We start from the raw sequence: 20,374 nt of genomic DNA, 5'->3' as shown, positions 1-20,374 counted from the left end.
GTCATGGGCCAGCAAAATTTATTATTTTTTAATTTATTATAATTTTTTTCATAGAATAAAAGACAAATCAGAAAAAAGAAAAAGGAAAGAAGGAAAGAAAGAAAGAAAGAAGGAAGGAAGGAAGGAAGGAAGGAAGGAAGGAAAGAAAGAAAGAAAGAAAGAAAGAAAGAAAGAAAGAAAGAAAGAAAGAAAGAAAGACAAAAAGTTAAGAAATATGAAAGCAACATAAGGGGCTTAGCAGATACAGTATTTCCTGGGGCTTCTTCACACCATAATTAAGATTCAAATGGGGAAGAAAGCCCCCTTTGCTCTTCATTCACCCTTTACTCAAAAAGCAACAATATTAATTTATGAACCTTTAAACAAAATCGCAAGAAAATAAGAAGAGGAATAATTCCCAGGTTACTAAGGTAACGGTGACATGCCTCCCATTGTGACATCTGCCTTTGCTAGTTCATGTATTAACCGGAGGCCTTTTGTGAGTTGTGAGACGGCTGCATTTCTTTCCTGTTTTGTTGGTGGCACTCATATTTGCTCTATTTTGGTTGAAAAATTGTTTGTATTCAGAGGTGATATTATTATGGCAAACAGATGATACAGCTTTGAAAGGCTCTATGAAAAATATAGAAGCCATACTCACCAACTAGCCCTTAAACTCTTTAAAAAAAATTTCTGTTCCCAGTTAGAAAAGTGCATTTGTGGGGGAGGCAGTGGGTAAGGTAGAGAGAAAAATATAAAATCTAAGGCACTTGGGGTAATATTCACTGAATCTGATACTCCTCTCCTGGAATGTTTTGTGTGTGCCTGTGCACATCTTTTGTGTTATATTGCTTGGTGGATAGCTCTGTTGGTGAATATTCTCCTGATTTGTATTAGGACCAATGAGTATTTCTTGGACCACTTCTTGGAGGAAAAGAAAGACAAACCCTAACATTCAGAGATGTAAGTACAATATTTTAATGTTCTATGCGTGTCATGGTATGCGTCAATATCTATTCTCTTACAAAAGAGAGACTTCCATTTGAGGAGTTATCAGGTACAAAGCCAGTGATAGATAAAATGGAAGAAAAGGGGTTGGATTTTCCCATCAGCATTTAGAACCATGAACTAAGCAACAGAAGTTGGCAGCTCAATTGTGGTCATACATCGAGAACTAACTGTACTCCGAACTGGCTATTATTATATAATGGCTGTCCTCTGCCAGAATGTAAACAATATCAACAATGTGATTTGAAATTCCTCAGTCCATTCTATCTTGCTGCAGCAGTAACATGAATAGTAAGGACATCTTTCCTACAGACATTGCTTACTTGCAGCAAAATCAACAAAATCTTGTGGTCCATGGAAAAATGTCACTAATTAATTTGTTGTTGTTGTTGTTAATTGCGAAGTCATGTCCGACCCATCGCAACCCCATGGACAACACTCCTCCAGGTCTTCCTGTCCTCTACCATCTTCTGGAGTCCATTTAAGTTCACGCCTACTGCTTCAGTGACTCCATCCAGCCATCTCATTCTCTGTCGTCCCCTCCTTCTATTGCCCTCAATCTTTCCCAGCATTAGGCCCTTCTCCAGTGAGTCCTTCCAATGAAATAAGGCTAATTGGATGATTCTGCAGAAACAAGGGAATTGCTCCCTCTTAGGCTGCCAAAAATCAATCAAATTCTAGATGGCAGCAAAGCATTTCTTCATAGTCATCTAGTCGTCACACTGAGATTTGCAGCCCAGATATAACACTGAGAAGGGCCACAAAGTTGCCACCTCTTTTTGTATCAAAACAGATTGCAGCTTTTTTCCTGAATCATTAAATGACAATGAGGTATGAAATTTTGGAAGGTGGGGAGGTGGCATTTCAGTCCAGAACGAACAATACTATTGAAAGGTTCTCATGTATTTATTTCAGCTGGTTACTTGTTAAATCCAATTACATAGCTGCCCATTTCACAACAGCAAGCCTGGGTCACAAATAAAGTTCAAAGGTCCATCAAAAACAGGCCACTACCAATCACAAAAGGTATAATAATAAACATACATGGAATGGCAACCCGGTAACCCCAACACTTCTCATCACAATTGTAGCGTAACAATCCATCTCATATATCAGGGGTGTCAAACTGCTGGCCCATGGGCCAGATGTGTCATGTGGAAGCTGTGCCCACCCCAGCTTCAGCAAGGGGAAAAAAGTCATGATACATTGCAACACATTACATGACGCAGCGAGTTTGACACCCTTGTCATATATCATTAATAAGTCACTATTCCAAAAGGATAGATCCTAGCAAAGCAAGTTCTCAAAACAAAATGAAGTTTTATTTCATCTGAAATAAAATGATTGACTCAAACCCCCAATGCTTGCAACTGACATGAGCTCAGTTACTGATGGCATTAACTGCTGGATAAGAAACAGTGTTTTGGAGCAGAGAGTAGAAAGGATAAATTGGAGAATGTTTGTCGAAGAGAAACAGAAGTTCTTTAATAAACTGCAATACACAAGCTGCCCATGAAAGTTTGAGATAGTTCAGAGTGCTCTTCGCCTATCCAAGATGACATTGTTAAAACCTGCCTTTCTCCTCATCTGCTTCAGGCTAGAAAGGCTTCGGATCCTCATTCAAAATAGGAATGCCAATGTGGGAACCCCAGAAGAGGGGAACAACTGCAACCTGGACCGACGGCCGGCTACTTCTTCAGGTTCTGCCACTCAAGGCGGCCAACGCCTGGGAAGCCGCCAGAGGTCACCAGCAAGAGGCCTCGAGAAATCGCCAACAAGATCCAGGGCGTTTCACTTTTGTCGAGCAAACAGGGACAGTTCTATCAGCGATGGGGAAAAAGTTAGAACATTCTGGACTTGCTGCAGTAATTGTAAAATCAGTCCCCAGGGTTTCAAACCACAGGCAGAAAAGCAACAAACCAAACCGTGTTCCAAAAGTGAACGGATGGAAAATTATTCCAAACAAGCCCATAACTCGTTCGCGATTAGTCTCGCCACAGAGAGCACAAATACGAGGCGATCTGATACCACAAGTAAGGGGAGCCTAAGTCGTAAGGGGGAAAGCCAGCAGTAGGTAAAGGGAGCCTAAGACGTAAGGGGGAGAGCAGGCAGCTGAACCCAAAGCTCATTTGGAAAAATGAAGGCAATGCTAAGTTTTCCCAATTTCTAATGGCTCAGGTAAATGGAATATTAGAGACCACCTCTGAGAATGGGGCGGGCAGCACATCACTAGCCAGAGAGTTAGCAGTTGTTGAGGCAGGAACAAAAACAGGCCCACTGTATCGTTATATTGTCTTGAGGCGTCCTTGGTGCTCTGGACACCACCAGCACTGACAATGTTACCCAGTTTGGTTAATGAAACATCTACAAGAAAACAACCAAGCTCAGACAGCACCAAGGACCCTTCATTTCAACCTTGCGTTACAGATATTCTCCTCCATCAGTATATTGTCTTCTTTTTTTAAAAAAAAAAAGTTAGCGTCTACCCAAATGTCTATGGAGATTCTCAGTCATCCACGTCATGGTTTTCCCAAAGGTGCTTTTTTAAGAGGCAACTGGACTTTCTTGTTTTTTTCTTTAAAGATATTTTGCTTCTTATCCAAAAAGCTTCTTCATCTCTGAGTGGATGGTGGGGAAGGATTTATATTCCTTGTGGACAGCTGGTCATTTGCATTCTTTTAGAGAGTCGTTGGAGATTTATCTGTGTCCTCAGGGTCACCTGAGTAGTGCAATTGGGTGTGGAGCCTTCTTGAACTGCTGAAAGACTGGAGAAAGATGATGTTTATCCCCCCCCCTTGAGAGAGGGCTATTCAATTTTGACACAGATGGCCTCTTTGACCCCTCTTTCAAACCAGCAGTCCTCTCTGTCCAAAATGTGGACTTTTGCTGTCTTCAAAAGAGTGGCTTTTGTCTTTTAAATGCAGATGGACTTCTGAATCTTGTCCTGATGGGTTTGTTCTATGTTGTGCTATGCGTTTATGAAGTGGTTGCTTTGTTTCCCCAATGTACAGATCTGCATGTGTTTCACTGCATTGTACTGCATATACCACATTGCGCAGTTTGTGTGTGGGTATTTTATCCTTGGGATAAAATAGTGTATTCTTAGTGTATTCTGGTGTATGAATATTGTGTTGGCTGAAGATCCTCCTGAGCTTTTCAGATATTCCTGCAGCATATGGAATGACAACATTGCTTCATTTATGGAGGAGCTCCTGGTGGGTCTTTTGGGGTATTTGATGAAGGCCCAGTTGGGATAGGCACATGTTCTGAAGGCTTCCTTGATGTGTTTTAGTTCTTTTTCTTTCCCATCTTTATTGGTAGGCAAGCCTTCATCTTAGTGGTGTAGGGCTCTGATAACTCCTATTTTGTGCTGCAGTTAGTGGTGAGAATCAAAATGTAAATATTGATATATAATATTTACATCAAAATTAAATATTGAGGGACAATGCCATTGACAAGCCATAATACTATCGTCTACCCTGGAGAAGCCACTGTATGCATATGTGAATTCCCCAAAATCCACAAAGAGGAAACTCCACTTAGACCAATTGCCAGCAACATCAGCTTTGTCATTTACAACACTGCAAAACATCTAACCACATTACTAGCTTCTCTAGTTGGCAACACCACCATCATATCAGCAATTCACAGGACTTTGCCAGCAAGGTTTGGAAACTAAAACTGGACCTGGATGAGACTATGGTTCCCTATGATGTGACTTCCCTCTTCACCTGCATTCCAACAACTGAAGCTGTCATGGTAATGAAGAAACAACTGCTACAAGGCAGCACCTTAGGTGAAAGAACTAATCTCAGCGCAGACCGCATATGTGCCATGCTGCATCTCTGCCTGACCACTACCTATTTTAAATACAATGAAGGTTTCTACAGACAAAAACACAGCTGTGCCGTGGGTTTACCTGTGTCCCCAATTGTGGCCAATCTCTACATGGAAGAGGTAGAAACCAACACCCTAAGTTCCTTGACAGGATTCACTAGCATAGGTATGTGGACAATACTTGGGTCAAAAATCAAAACAAGGAATTGGAAGCGTTCACCAAACCTATCAACTTTGTAGATAGATACATCAAACTCATGCGGAAAGATGTTAAAGTGTAGCCTTCCTGGACTGTGCAGTACACATTAAGGAAGATGGAAGTCTTAACACTGAAGTTTACAGAAAACCTACACACAGTGATTAATATTTACATTGTGATTCTCACCACCCACTGGAGCACAAAATGGGAGTTATCAGGACTGAGCTGAAAGAAAAAGAACTAAAACACATCAAGGAAGCCCTCAGAATGTGTGGCTATCCCAACTGGGCCTTCATCAAATCATAATGACCAGCTGTCTGCAAGGAATATAAATCCTTCCATTCACAACCATCCAGACAGAGCTGAAGAAGCTTCTTGGATGACAAGCAAAATGTCTTTAAAAGAACTCTTGAAAAAGCACCTTTGAGTGTCTACCAGAAGTTAACCAACTTCTCCCAATATCATAGCGAAACAAATGGCATAACCATTTAAAGAGAGGAAGGGTAAGAACATGTCTTGATCAGAAGGCTAAGAGTTTATTTTTCAAATGCCACCATTTCCTTGCTGAGACATTGCCCCATTTTCTTGGTGTATCTTTCCCACAGTTTCAACAACAGACACCATGGATTCCACATGCCTGTCCTTCATATCGGCTGAATCGGAGCAACCCAACAACATGTTGGATGTGGAAGCCATTGTAACCCTCATGGAATACGCTCACAGACATGACAAGGTATAGCTTCTGTATTGCTCCTGAAGGAGCAACCAGGAGACAACTTTAATCTAAAGAAATCTTGATAGCTACATGTGTTGTAGCTGTCACTTGGCTTCCAAGTGCAACCTGTTGCTAGTTATCACCTCTAAAGTCTCATATGGCTTGGAATCTAGATATCTGTGAGCCTGTCTGCTCCAGGTAGATTCTACCTGTCCAATCTGGTTTAAGACAGAGGATATATTATGAGATCCTGTCTACAAAGAGATACGATAGAGGGGCTTTCTATAGAATGATCCCTTTTCTTTGGAATAGCTCCTCTTCCCTCTCTCTCTCCCAAACCTCTCTCTCTCCCAAACCCAGATGCTATTCGGAGAACTAGTTAAAAGGCTTTGCTTTTCCACAAGACTTGGGGTGGAGTGCATTTATGATGTTTTTCTTAGTAAATGAGAAAAGGATGCTATATAAATACTAGTTGCTTGGGGATTTATTCATGTGCTAATTGTATCTGTGTGATTTTACACAAACATAAGCACATGCACTTTAAAAACAAACTGGAACTGAAATTACATAGAAGGCAAACCAATTAATTTCCCCAGTCCAATCAATGTCAATTAATTTTAATTAAATATCTTCCATTAATAACTATGTTCTCATTAGGCTTCTTTTTCTTGTCTCATGATCCATATTCTTAGTTTTTTCTCTATTCAGCATACTTTTCCCCATCCTAAAAGTAGAGTGTTGATGGCATAAACATCTGAATATATAGTAGTTACTATTCATCCTATCCCGGACAAATAAAGAAATGGATCCCTCCCCCCAAACACATTAAACACTAGATATCTAATGTGCAAAGGAAGAGTCAGCCACCCTCTTTTCTTTTCCATGTGGGAAAATTCAATATTATATTACACATGTAGGAGGGGGAAAAAAAAGATTCATCAGCATCAGGGATGTCTAACCTTGGCAACTGTAAGAATAATGGACTTCAAATCCCAGAATTCTTTAGCCAGCCAGTTAAAATCCCAAAGTCTTAAAGTTGTCAAAATTGGACACTCCTAATCTACATGAGCTAAGCTTCATTTTTTTTCTATGGTAACTTCCCCTCCCTTAAGAGGAAACTGCTGAAATATTACAAACACAATCTGGTATCAAAAGAAATGGCCAAATGTTATTGCTTTCTTTCTTTCTTTCTTTCTTTCTTTCTTTCTTTCTTTCTTTCTTTCTTTCTTTCTTTCTTTCTTTCTTTCTTTCTTTCATCCTCAGTTTGAAACGTATCTGGATGGAAGTTTCAGAAACTTTTTGTGAATGTTTAGCCACAAGTAAATTAAAGAGCCAATGAAAAGCCCCATTCTCTCAAAAGCCTTCTTTTCCTTTTGTGCTACCTTTTAGATTGCAAGCCTGAGGATAAAGCAGGGGTCTTCAAACTTGGCCCATTTATGACTTGTGGACTTCAACTCCCAGAATTCCTCAGCCAGGCACACTGGCTGAGGAATTCTGGGAGTTGAAGTCTACAAGTCATAAAAGAGCCAAGTTTGAAGACCCCCTGGGATAGAGTCTACTTTGGTCTTTGATTCATTTGTAAGCCTGCATACTATTTTTTTTAAAAAAGTAATGATCCCAATGATTAATGACAATCAACTAGTGAAATGATACCTGTATTAATAACTCTAATTATTAACAATTACAGCAGTTCCTGGATAACCACGAAGAAAATATTGGTTTCCTCCGTGCCATTTCTGCAAGTTGCGTGGCTGCACAAAAATGTGGCCAAGACACACTGGATCTTCCATATACAAAAAATCAGTTGACTGAGGCACTAGTGGTGAGTGATAGCCAACCCTAACCAGACCCAGTGGGAAGGTGGCCACCAAATAGTGGAAAGTAAGCTTTGGGTTTTCAAGGCAGAATTAACAGGGTTTAGCAGGCCTTGTTTGCAGAATTCAAATGTATGCCACCAAGTCGAGATCTGAGAGAAACAGCTGAAGTTTCCCTGGCTGTTCTAATCAAGGAACAGTGGAAGTAAACAGAAGAGAAAAATGGAGGCAACCCATTAGCTGTAAACCATGGCAAGGTTCTTGGACCGGTGTGCCTTTGGCAAAATAGGATCTAAGCTGGCAAGGTAGATTAATAACTATTTATGCTAAATTTAAAAAAAAAGGTCTTCACAGATAAAAGGTGAGAGACACCTTAAAAGGGAAATAATCACTTTATACACAGTTCAAACATATTTGTGTTCTTCAATTGGCTTGATGACTTCATTCGAGTCATCAAGCTTCTCGTGAGCATGTTCAGTAGCTATATATGTACCATGGAACAGTTCATAGCATCCCATCATAATCTTAGCACAATCTTGTTAATGCCTAATTGCACAGACAGGAAGGGTGTTTGCCATATTATAATGAGTTTTCAGGTTATTAAAGTTCAACTTTTTGCACAGACTTTGCATCTGGCTGGTCTGAACCAGTTTTTATCAAAATCCATATTCCACATGGGGAATTTGCTAATTATTAGAAACATTAATCAAAAATGCTCCTTGTAATTGAAAACTATTTCTCAAAGAGGGCCCCTTTGCCTGCTCTCATCATTTCCCCTTCTGATGCCAAAAAGGCAAAAGTAAATTAGCTCCTTTAGCCTCAAACCAGACCACAAGACTATCTGCGGACAAGAAGCGTGACCGAGCAGTGTGTGCAAATACTCTTGCCCCTTGACCTTTTTCCTCCGTCTCTTTCAGATGGTGATGGAGACATTGCCCAGCCAGTCAGTCCCCTCTTTCGTTCTCTCCTGTTCTATGCTTGCTGTCTACAACCTGAGGTAGCTGCTATCTACCAAAAACTTACTTTTGTGCTGGTTCTACAGCTGGGGGCTTGTTTCTTTATAAAGCCAAATTAGGGGAAAGTGGTAGCCCCAGTCAACAGCATTTGTGACCCTCTTCATTTTAGGAACAAACTTGGTTGCTCAATGTCAGACACACATATTCCACTGCATGCTGTTCTTCTCTTCAATACTGCATATAGATTATCTCTCTCCCCACCATCTACCACCTTGGTCCTTTCTTCGCCCCCCCCCCATTTCTATCGGTGTGCTCTAAACTCTCAATCTTTGCTCTGCTAATAAATACACGGACTTGTTTTGCTGATTTTGCCACTAACGTATTGATGACATTCATATATTTTCACCTTTGTTTTTTTTTTACTTGTATGTTAGTTGTCACTCTGTCATTTCCTTTTGATGTCAAATGTTATTCCTTAAAATCAGTGGTGGGATTCAAATATGTGAACAACCAGTTCTCTGTGTGGATGCCGCTTCCGGAAGTCCATTCTGGGCCTGGGCAACAAAAAATTAACTACCGGTTCTGCCAAACTGGTGCGAATTGGCTGAATCCCACCACTGCTTAAAATGCATTAAATCAAGCTCATTGATAGCTCCCTAATAGCAACAACCTGCTTTTGACTTCTTTAACAAACCAGAAGTCTTAGAATGATTCCTCTTCCTTTCCATTTTATATCCTGATCTAACTCTTGCTCTACCAACAACAGGCACGCACACATGGAAGGGGGGTGTTGTCTATTTCTATTAAATAAGGCATATGGACCCTGTTTCCCACTGCATAATCTATGCCTTCTCTCTTTATTTTACCAGCAAAATGAAGCCCCCTCTTGCTTCTGAGCTAGAAACAGGTATTCTGCGATTGGCCCTTCATGGTATATTCAGCATGGAAACACAAACAACCGACGTTCATAGTGTGGTAATTTGGGATTAAATTTTGCTGGTCTGGGGGCAAATATGCTGTGCTTTTTAAATTCATCACTGAATGGTGTTCGATACTGAGGATAGTAAGAGAGGAGTAGATGGTATCTTCTTTTCCTAAGTTCACATAATTTATCCAAGTAAATTCATGCACATGGACTCGTGTGTGCATTCTTCTTCTTCTTGTGCCATATCCTCTATCGGACGTTGGCGATCATGTTGGCGATCCTGTTTTTATCAGCAGCCGCACGAAAAAGTGTGTGCATAAAACACACAAACCAATGGACAATAATACTTCATGTATCTAATGAAATGGGGGTGCATACGTCCATGAGAACTTATGCTGTAATAAATTTATATCTCTTTAGATAGCTGGTTTATAATGAAGTTAGAAAATTCCATCTTGAGAGACCACCCTGCAAAATTTTCTTCCCTTTACAGGCGCTCTACAGATCATCCTTTGATACCATGGATATTATGCTGAAGGGCCTGCTGTCCGAGACACCTACCATCAGCCATCTCCTATTTATATTAGAGGTGAGAGGCTAAAGAGAAGATGGTGGTGGGGTTCTCTTGAGGTTAGTATGAGAGGGAGAGGTTGAAATGGAACTTAATGTATCTTAACATGTACAACCTGAAGCCTGTACATTTCTTCAGGTTCCCCAAAATTTCTTCAATGACCTCTAGATATTTAAAGGGGTAGGTCTATATTTCAAATATATTGCTTTAGAGCTGCAAATAAATTCTCAGGAATGAAAAAGATGCCTCAAGTCTTTTCACCCCATAAACCCTCAACAAGCCCACTCCTTATTTTGGGCTGTTTTTTTTCCCTACTTTAAAGGTTTCAATTGTCCCACCTTTGAATGTTGATCCTGCCCACTTTTCACATTACAACATCACACACCTAATCTAAAGCAGTCAGTAAAATTAAAATAAAAATAAATGTTCAAGATCAAGAAATGGAGCAATAAGCGTCAGGACTCTTGAGTGGCCATAGATATCAATAAAAGTTGGATATTTGCTGGATGAAAACAGGATAGGCCAATCTTTTTCTGACTTCCAATTTCCTTCCACAGCACGTCAATTTCTGGATTCGTTCACAAGACCCTCAAGAGAGGTTCAGAGCCATTAATTGCAGCATCTCCTTGCTTCGCCATGTTAACCAGCAATCAAATTTTGAGGTAGGTGATGACCGCAGCTGATTTGGACTTTGAAATACTAAGCATATTTAAAAAATGCACCAATCACCTTTTTCCTGTTTATGAAACTTTGACTAACTAAACTTAAAACTCACAGGGAACTTCCCTTTTGAAAAAAAAAATAGTTTTCCCATTGGATTACATGTGGGAAAAGGAGAGCCACAAGTTGAAAGATTTTTCTATGGCATTAAGAGATCGTATCAGTCAGGAGTTTTAAGGGTTGAAATTCAACCCTTATGATGTCCACCAATTTGAGGGAAACTGTTCTATGTAGTGTTGCAGTGTTCCAAGAAGATTATAACTGAGGATAGACCTCTTCATAATTTTCTTTTATCTACTTCTCCACTGGACGCTTGTTGATCTTCCAAACTGAATAATTCCTTTGAAATGTTTTTTTTATTATTATTGGAGGTATACCTAATACTCCTGTACCCTCTTTTCTTCATAGCAACCTCATGAAGTAGGTTAGACTGAGAGAGAGTAACTGCCCAAAGTCACCAGTTGGCTTTCATGCCTAAGAATTCACAGTCTCCTGGTTTCTAAGCCAACACCTATACCAGGGGTAGGCAACCTTGGCTCTTTTATGGCTGGCTCAGGAATTCTGGGAGTTGAAGTCCACGAGTCATAAAAGAGCCAAGGTTGCCTACCCCTGACCTATACTATACCAATCTGATTCTCTTTCTTAAAAGAGATCTCTTTTCCAGACTGAGCAATGAATTGCTTTGCACTGCCACTCTTGAAGGGAATCAGTGATTTCAGTCGCATTTGTACAATCATGCACAAGTACAGTGAAAGCTTGCAAGATTTTGATGCTGTTGCACAAGATCTTGGGAGTTTTCACTTTGTTTCAAGATGTAAGTGATGGGGTAGGGTGGATTTCGGGCTATTTAGGTCTTACATCCATCATCCCTTCCAAAATGCAGTATCTTTTTGGATACTTTCTTATTCCAGAAATCGGAGGACTACTTCATACACATGCAGCGGTCCTTCCTTAGCTGAAGATCACTTAGAGATTTCTTTTTTAAAAAAATGAAACGATAAGCTAACGCAAAACATGAAGAAAAGACCTCTTCTCTTTTCCTTCCTTTCTTTCTCCCTAGAAAACTGGGGAATTATCTGGTTTGGGACACCAAGTAGCACAATTTGCAGTTTGTATCACAGATTCAGTGGAAGAGGTGAGCTACCAAGCCAGAGACGCCATTAGCTGCCTTTACCAGCTCCTCCTGAATCACATGGGTAAGTGAAGCCTGCTTAGGAGCCAATGGGCCATCCCCAAGAGCTCATGTATACCTTCTTTAAAATCTGTCTCACCCCAGGAGAGCAGAAACTCCCAAACTGAGAGGGAGGAGCATGAAAAATTTTCAAGAGGTGCACGAGGATGAGAAACTTCTAAAAAATCACAGGATTTAAAAAACAAAACACTGAACAATACTATGAAGATCTAATCGACTAGGAAAATCAGTTGAGGTGTGGGGGGAGAGGCCGATGAAAAGGAAGAAAAGAAGGGCTACAAATCCTGGTGAGGTACAGCTGGAAAACGGGCTGGGTCAGGGGTGATAGGAAGTCCCACAGCAGACTGCAGGGAAGATGGTGGCGGAGGTCTCCTATTTTTTCCATACTTTTTAAACAGTGGGTAGCACATATTTAGCACATATCCTGAAAGGGGAGGCAAGGGGAGGTATAATGATGGAAAAATTGGGAATGACTGTGGTGAGTAATGCTAGAAATCTTACTCCAGCAACAGCTGAAGGGCCACAATCTGATTGTCCCTATTTCAGAGCATTTTTCAAAGTCTGTGTTTCTAGAGACTGCAGGAATGGCTGTCAATCATCTGAACTCGAGTGGCCCAATCTTCCTGAAATCTATGTGAGGAGAGGGGACAAATGTTTCTTGTCTCACCATAGCTGCATTTTTAGAAACTCTGATGCTAATGCTGAAATTGAGTTCATCTGTCACACTCTCTCCTCCTTGCTCTCTTTCTGTTTTTGGCTTTATTTGTACAGGTCCCAGATAGCAAACATCCTACTGTAGCACTTACAGTACTTCATATCTTTCATACCGTATTCACTTTTCTTCCAGAAAAGTGACTCAGTTAGCAAAAAATCAGCAGCCAAAGGAAAGCTGCCATGGCATAGTATCAATTTTCTTCCTTTTTATTTATTTATTTGAAAATGAAGCATCCTCTGGAGGTTAAGCCTTACTTTTACATAAATAAGAAATGGGATATATTTCCCCCTCCATCCCCCTCGCAGAATTGTTTCTCAAGCCTGGCTTCCTATGACAGCCAGAATTAGATGGAAAATGTTTCAGAGAAATGTCCCCTTGGAAGAAAATTGCAGGTGCAAGTCCAGGCGTGATACAAAAAGGTCCAGAAAGCTAGCCAGTCATACAATTGCAAAGGCTCATCATGCAGGGTGAAATGGGAATTAGGCCTCTGGTGTCTCCTTTTTTAGGACTGAGCACAACGGAGGCGGGAGAATTATGGTGCCAGGAAACAGAAGACAAGAAGATGTTGGCTTATCTTGATGCCTGCAGAGTGGGTGAGGTAAGACCAGCTTTCTTTGGTGATGTGAAATATCCCAATAGGCCAAGAACGATCATGCGCATCCTTTGTATAAGAACAATCCTGCTACTCGTTAATCTGCCTTATATAGGTTTGTCTATGGGGGTCTTCTCAATAACACAATTGTGGGAAGCAGCTAGAAGCATGGTATTCTCTCCCCCCCCCCCCAATACCTTGCAATGAACTAACATTAAGGTGACAAACTTTTTTACAATGAGAAGGAGGACACAAATAAATTGAAGAAAAAAAAGTGAGTCTAATGCGTGCCATGTCATGTCATCGGTAAGAAGTAAACAAAGCCACTTGCATGTGGCGCACTCTTGTGTGCGGCGTACTCTCTCAAAACAATTCTCCTGTGCAGAGCGCATGCGTCTCATAATCGTGTCTCGCCGCACTGTACCAAGCCTTGAGGAATCGTCATGTCAAATACAAATACGTCACATCACATGCAACGGATCGGATTGGCATCGATCGAATACGGAGATTTACAGATTAGTCTTCAAATATCGAAAAGGAGGACATGTAGGACACTTTTCGAGAGAGGACAGAACTTACAAAAGAAGGACTGTTCTCCCTAAAGGAGGACGATTGGTCACCTTACTAACATGCCTTATGAGTTAGTAAACAGATGCCTAACTCTCATAAGGTATGTTAGTTCATTGCAAGTATTGGGGTGGGGGGATACCATACTTGTAGGTTGCTGATCAGGGCATCTCCTTTTCTGAAAAGCATACATGTTAACTACAGGAAAACAGCTATCTTGAACAGCAATGGGGATGCCCTTTAGCCCCAATGCTTGCCTGTTCAGTCCATCTCCCAAAGCAGACATTATACTACATCTAATGATAGGGCTAGTCCTGGTGAAACGTGGGTGCATCAATGAAAATGTCTTTTTACTGTTTGGAAGTAGTAATGGACCATTTTGCCATGTTTATTAGGTGATGTCATCATCAATGACAGTAACCTCTGTATTCTCCGAAACATGAAAGGAATTATAGTTTGATTGGAACTGGTAATATTGAAAGTATCACTTAGAGAAAGGAAACTGACTTCCTTCAGTTCCTGAAAATGTATTTTCCCTTTCTGGACACAAGACATAGGATCAAAAAGATGCCCCCCATCCGCTTAAAAATATATATTGCCATCATCCAAATTAGAGAAGTTTCAGAAACAATAATGAGGAAAACAATACTATGGCTATCTTCAAGTCTCTTCTCAACTACTTACCAAGGACACATTTTATTTATTTATATGAATCCCACCTTTATTATTTTTACAAACAAGCCAAGGTGATGAACATATCCAATTCCTTCCTCCTCCTATTTTCCCCACAACAACCCTGTGAGGTAGGTTGGGCTAAGAGACAGAGAAAGACTGGCACCGCTGACTTTCATGGCTAAGGCAGGACTTGAACTCACCTTCTGCTGTCTAGCCTGGTGCTTTAACCACTAGAAAAAACTGGCTATAAATGTCCAGATTTGGGGGTATCAGCTGACTCTGAAAAATTTGGTTTTATAGGGGAAAAAATGCAAATTACTTTCAGGTAGTTGGGAAGGAAAATTCTCTGGTTTTAGTTGGAATTCTAAGTTATGTGGAACAGAAGTACATTCTCAGCTGTGATAGGCATCACAATTAACTCTGGGTGCTAAAATTAAATTATTAGAGTTTTTAAATCATGTTATGTGGCCCACCTATGTGTGTGTGTACTGCAACCTTGGGCACTTGGGCAAAAGGAAGTTATATACACCTGTCCTAAATAGACAGTAATGTTTTAAATCTCCACTACAGCTTTTTAAAACAAACCCACTGAATATTATTCCTACCATTTTTGGATAGTAGCATGACCTCCTGTTGTTTCCAGCTATTCAGAAACATCTTCACAGAGGGTCAAAAGAGAGCTTTTCTGCAGACCTCCTTGCTGGCCATGTACGATCCCTTGATGAGGATAAGTCAGGCTGGAATCCTTCTAGTCTATTCCCTCTTGGGGAAGACAGCAGAATTAATGCGGGAATCGGTAAGCTACTTGATTTGATGTATACACGAGGAAGTCACAGGGCCTCATCCCTCATCCCAGTAAAAATAGGCATTGCATGAAATCACTCCTGGTGGAATAGAGAGTTTCATACAGAAGTCAAATGGGAGCACTGCAAATATTTTAGGTTCCATCAGCATCTCCCTAAGGCAGTGTTTCCCAAACTTGACAATTTTAAGGCATGTGGACTTCAACTCCCAGAATTCCACAGCCAGCGTTGCTGGCTGTGGAATTCTGGGAGTTGAAGTCCTCATGCCTTAAAATTGTCAAGTTTGGGAAACACTGCCCTAAGGAGTCTGAGGCATTTATAACAAGCCAATAAAATAACCACATCTATCTATATAAGGGCAGTGCATTCAAAAAGCCAAAGCAAAGTGCAACAAAACAGCACTCAGCTTTTTGAATTATCCAGAACGACTTAATCAGATGGAAAACTGAATGAGGGAAGGAAAGGATTATTGGCTGATATTGAAACTAGGCAGGCATTCAGCCCCGTAAGGAGACGCAACCTAATGCCCTCCAGGTTTGTTGTGCTGTACTACAATTCTCATTAGCCAGCATGGCCAGTGGTCAAGAATTAAAGGAGTTTCAGTCTAAAACTAGAATCTTATTTTTAAGGAACTTGTAGCAGGAAACCCTGAGCGATCTGATTCTGCCACTATAGAGACAGGAAGGAAGGAAGGAAGGAAGGAAGGAAGGAAGGAAGGAAGGAAGGAAGGAAGGAAGGAAGGAAGGAAGGAAGGAAGGAAGGAAGAAGGAAGAAGATGGGAAGGAAGGAAGGAAGGAAGGAAGGAAGGAAGGAAGGAAGGAAAGGAAGGAAAGGAATGGGAAGGAAGGAAAGAAGGAAGGAAGGAAGGAAGAAGATGGGAAGGAAGGAAGGAAGGAAGGAAGAAGATGGGAAGGAAGGAAGGAAGGAAGGAAGGAAGGAAGGAAGGAAAGAAGGAAGGAAGGAAGGAAGAAGATGGGAAGGAAGGAAGGAAGGAAGGAAGGAAAGAAGGAAGGAAGGAAGGGGAGAAGGAAGGAAGGAAGGAAGGAAGAGATGAAAGGAAGGAAGCAGAATGGGAAGGAAGGAAGGAAGAAGAAGGAAGGAAGGAAGGAAGCGGAAGGAAAGGAAGGAAGGAAGGAAGGAAGGAAGGAAGGAAGGAAGGAAGGAAGGAAGGAAGGAAGGAAGGAAGGAAGGAAGGAAGAAGATGGGAAGGAAGGAAGGAAGGAAGGAAGGAAGGAAGGAAGGAAGGAAGGAAGGAAGGAAGGAAGGAAGGAAGGATCATTTAGCCTCTGCCGGACAAAAATGATATAGTCCAAATAGTGCCACTATTCCTACTAACAATGAAAATATTTTTGAAGATATAAAATTGGTTGTTACTCTCAGTCCTCAGGAAAGGGCAACCTTCCTTTGTGCCATTATTCTGTATTATGACAAACAGAGCAAAACCAATGCTTTTTAAATGAGCACACCTGGAACTAGCTATTGTGCTTAATTAAGTTTTAAAAAGAAGTGCAGATGGAAAAATTTCGTAGCAATGGTAGAAAATGTTAGCAGCAATGATTCAATAAAAAAGGCACAGTTAAATATGCAAGAAACCTGAGGCTGGAGTGAGGCAGGATTGGAGCAAGACAAAGAGTCCAGCACTTGGTCAAAAAGCCTTGTTCCCTTGTTCTAGATCAGTGGTTCTCAACCTTTTTAATGCCGCGACCCCCAACTGGTCGTAAGTCGAGGACTACTCAACCGGTCGTAAGTCGAGGACTACTCAACTGGTGCAGCACCGTTTGCAGAATGGGACTTTTGGCGGGCTCAGCAGGGCAGAGACAGCCTGGACAATTCCTATTGGCTTTTGAAAGCCAATAGAATTAGACTCTATTCAAGAGAGTCTATTCTATTGGCTTTCAAAAGCCAATAGAATAAAAGGGAGTAGCACAGCAAAGGAAAAGGGGGAAAAAATGGCGGACTGCATTGTTTGGCGACCCCCGTGAAATGGTCGTTCGACCCCAAATGGGGTCCCGACCCACAGGTTGAGAACCACTGTTCTAGATACAGAGATTCTGTATATAGAAATACATATGTATTATTATAGCCAATGAAGGCAAAGGGGAAAAAAAGTGATGGCCCCCGTCCTTGCTTCACAACATCTCATCCTTTGTTTTGGGGTTGGGCTTCCGCTCCCCACATCTTCCAGGCAGAAGACGTGGAAAAGGAGATCTACAAACAACTTCACAAGCTTCGGATTCTCCGAGAGGTGCCTGAAGCTTTGCAAAGCTTTCTCCCAAATTAAGGTAAGGCTGCTGGCCAGGTGGCAGGGCTACGGCACAAGCTTTTCAAGCAGAAGATCCCACCACGGCCAGACAGGAAAGGTCTGGATTGACTCTTCTTTATTGGTATATTAGATCATTTTGCACTCCGTTAAAAGGGTTTTGAATTAGATAACTTCTACATTCCATTCCATAGCTATCCTATTTTATTACTTATCTTATGTAAAGAGAGCTGCTGTTGCTGTAAAACAGGGTCTTCCAACTTGGCCCTTTTATGACTTGTGGACTTCAATTCCCAGAATTCCTCTGCCTGGCTGAGGAATTCTGGGACATGAAGTCCACAAGTCATAAAAGGGCCAGGTTTGAAGACCCCTGCTTTAAAATATCCAAAATTGACGTGAGGCAGATTGAGTTGTCTGCTGCAAAGTCATAGTACAGTACTAAAACTGGTTCAAGAGCATACATCGTAAAAGACAAATTCCTTTTATTTTTTTCTCAACTGTCACTTCTATCATTTCTGAAAGTAAATCTGTAGTTGACTCTCAAGAAAAGCAAGCAATTCACACCAGTTTCATTATTATTATTTTTTTGGTGGCAAGAAAGTGCCTTCAAGGGAATAAGATCTATGGACTGGTCATGATATATAACTATGTCTTCTGTATCTTTGGTCAAATCTTGACTATTTACAGTCTCTAGGAAGACCTCAGTACCTTTTAATTGTTTAATTAAAACAATTGTTTAATTGTTTTTAATTGTTGGGGTTTTTTGTGAATTATGTAACCCAGCTTCCTTTCTTGAAGGTTGCAAAAAAAAAGTGGTTCATGATCTCTAAAAAAATTATACATTATGTATAATAAATTTTAACATTTGTTAGCTTGTTTAGTGTAAAGAGAAGCAGGCTAATTAGGTGAAAGATATGTAATCCAGCAACAGTTACTAGTTCTTAGAAGCTTCTTAAGTCTTTAATTGGAAGCTTCCAAGAATACCTGACTATTTATTGCAGTAATGTTACCTTCTGAGCTCTGCTCAGTTTGACTCTCTTTATTCTCTTCTTACTGAATAGCCTTTAATCCAACCTTTAATCCAACCTTGGCAACTTTTAAAGACTTTTGGACTTTAAATGACTGGCTAGGGAATTCAGGGAGTTGAAGTCCACAGGTCTTAAAGTTGACAAGGTTGGACACCCTTGCTTTAATCACTACCTTTGACATGAAGTTGGTCCGAATAATAATGCTAATTACTAAATAATGTTGACATTTATTCTCAAAGGAGCTATTACAAGTCTTGATTTCTCATATCACTATCTTAACCAGAAATGTCATTTGGATACATGGGCCACTGCCAGTTAATCTGGTGAAGGATGGAGATCTAATAAAAGTCGCTTTCTACCTTTCTCATTTGCCCTATCTGTGCCCCAAGAGATGCTTATGACTACAGTTAGTCCTTCCTCAACCTCCAAACATAATTAGGACCACAACTTCTAAGTAAGGTGGTCATTAGTGAGCCATGCCTGATTTTATAACCTTTTTGCTATGGTTATTCAGCGAATCACACCATCACTAAGTAAAAGCAGCTTTTCCAATATGTGTGTGTGTTTGTGTTTAGCTTGAGGTTAAGTTAGACCAGAAGGAGGAGGAGGAGGAGGAGGAGGAGGAGGAGGAGGAGGAGGAGGAGGAGGAGGAGGAGGAGGAGGAGGAGGAGGAGGAGGAAAGAAGAAGAAGAAGAAGAAGAAGAAGAAGAAGAAGAAGAAGAAGAAGAAGAAGAAGAAGAAGAAGAAGAAGAAGAAGAAGAAGAAGAAGAAGAAGAAGAAGAAGAAGAAGAAGAAGAAGAAGAAGAAGAAGAAGAAGAAGAAGAAGAAGAAGAAGAAGAAGAAGAAGAAGAAGAAGAAGAAGAAGCTCTAGCCATTAAAAAGAATCAGTTCCTATGCAAATTAGGAATGGTAGCAACTGCAGTGTCAAAATATCGTGCCACAGCCTGGAGAAAGCTGATATTCAATAATTAATCCTCAGAAAGGACATGATCATTTATTCATTTTACTAATAAGATAAAAGCAGTTCTTTCTGATAAAATCTACAGCTTCTTCTAAATGCCACCTTCATATTTAACATTCATGCAGTAATGTTTCCTATGTATAATTTACCTAGCCCGAATGAGTTCCCCTTCTTTTTTTTAACTAGGTGCCATACTCCTGAGGACTGAAAGCATGAAACGCTTCAGAAAAGAGGACAAGAATAGTGGGAGAGAAAGATTTTCAGTCTGTTTTCAACTGTTTCCTGGTGTCGTTTAACTTGTTTCCTCCTCCCATCCCTAATAGTGAGAAGTCATTTTTTTTCTCCCTAGGAACCTTGAAGAATCTAAAGATTGCTTCCACCCAGAACTAATTTTGTGCTGAATCACAGAGCAGCATATATAACTGGCACTTAAAAGTACCAGGCAGCTTATGTCTAGGTAGGGTGTCACCAGGGGAGCAGTGAACGATACACACTATATCGGTGCATTGTTCAATGACTCCAAGGGCCACAGCCAAATTTCTTTGTATTATTATTATTACTATTTCATTAAGCAAGCAAGGTGATTTCTGATTAAATTATTGTATATATTTTTGTGAAAGTTTTTGCTTATGTGAGATCTTGCCCTTATCTGTAATAATAGCTGTCCTGTACTACCTTTGCCATCTTGTGCCATCTTACACATTCAAAGCAACTCCTTATAGAAAACAAGAACCAGTACAGGTTGTCCTCACTTAATGATGGCAATTGGAACTGGAATTTCCATTGCTAAGTAACACGGTCATAAAGTGAGACATCACATGACCATGCCACTTAGTGACAGAAATCCCATCACTTCC

The 20,374-nt window shown here is 40.6% G+C and overlaps 1 protein-coding gene across 3 annotated transcripts; it reads left to right on the top strand.

Moving 5' to 3' along the window:
- The first annotated feature begins 404 nt into the window (after nt 1-404).
- On the top strand, nt 405-20,037 carry LOC120304155. Of its 3 annotated transcripts, XM_039334376.1 has the most exons (14): nt 405-569; nt 877-942; nt 2,584-3,020; nt 5,629-5,756; nt 7,426-7,560; nt 8,470-8,549; nt 9,378-9,483; nt 9,927-10,022; nt 10,562-10,666; nt 11,785-11,920; nt 13,138-13,229; nt 15,109-15,261; nt 17,458-17,550; nt 19,704-20,037. In XM_039334376.1, coding segments are annotated over exons 2-14 (1,578 nt in total). In that variant the 5' UTR covers nt 405-569; nt 877-940; the 3' UTR covers nt 19,719-20,037. The 3 variants fall into 3 exon arrangements, with proteins under 3 accessions (XP_039190310.1, XP_039190308.1, XP_039190309.1); XM_039334374.1 differs by lacking the exons at nt 405-569; nt 877-942 and having other exon boundaries at nt 2,462-3,020; XM_039334375.1 differs by lacking the exons at nt 405-569; nt 877-942 and having other exon boundaries at nt 2,462-3,020; nt 17,454-17,550.
- Nucleotides 20,038-20,374: the final 337 nt, after the last annotated feature.

Source organism: Crotalus tigris, unplaced genomic scaffold (genome assembly GCF_016545835.1).
Source record: "Crotalus tigris isolate CLP2741 ecotype Arizona unplaced genomic scaffold, ASM1654583v1 scf7180000017630.2799268, whole genome shotgun sequence".
Lineage (NCBI taxonomy): Eukaryota > Metazoa > Chordata > Lepidosauria > Squamata > Viperidae > Crotalus > Crotalus tigris.
Note: the sequence above shows the minus strand (reverse complement) of the source record. Positions and strands in the feature narration are given on the sequence as shown.

Bases quoted from the DNA above. Each gene is read 5' to 3' on its own strand.
- LOC120304155 (XM_039334374.1), top strand. From the start codon at position 2,543: ATGACATTGTTAAAACCTGCCTTTCTCCTCATCTGCTTCAGGCTAGAA. The intron at 10,023-10,561 runs GTGAGAGGCTAA...TTCCTTCCACAG, and splicing joins ATCTCCTATTTATATTAGAG to CACGTCAATTTCTGGATTCG. The intron at 13,230-15,108 runs GTAAGACCAGCT...TGTTGTTTCCAG, and splicing joins ATGCCTGCAGAGTGGGTGAG to CTATTCAGAAACATCTTCAC.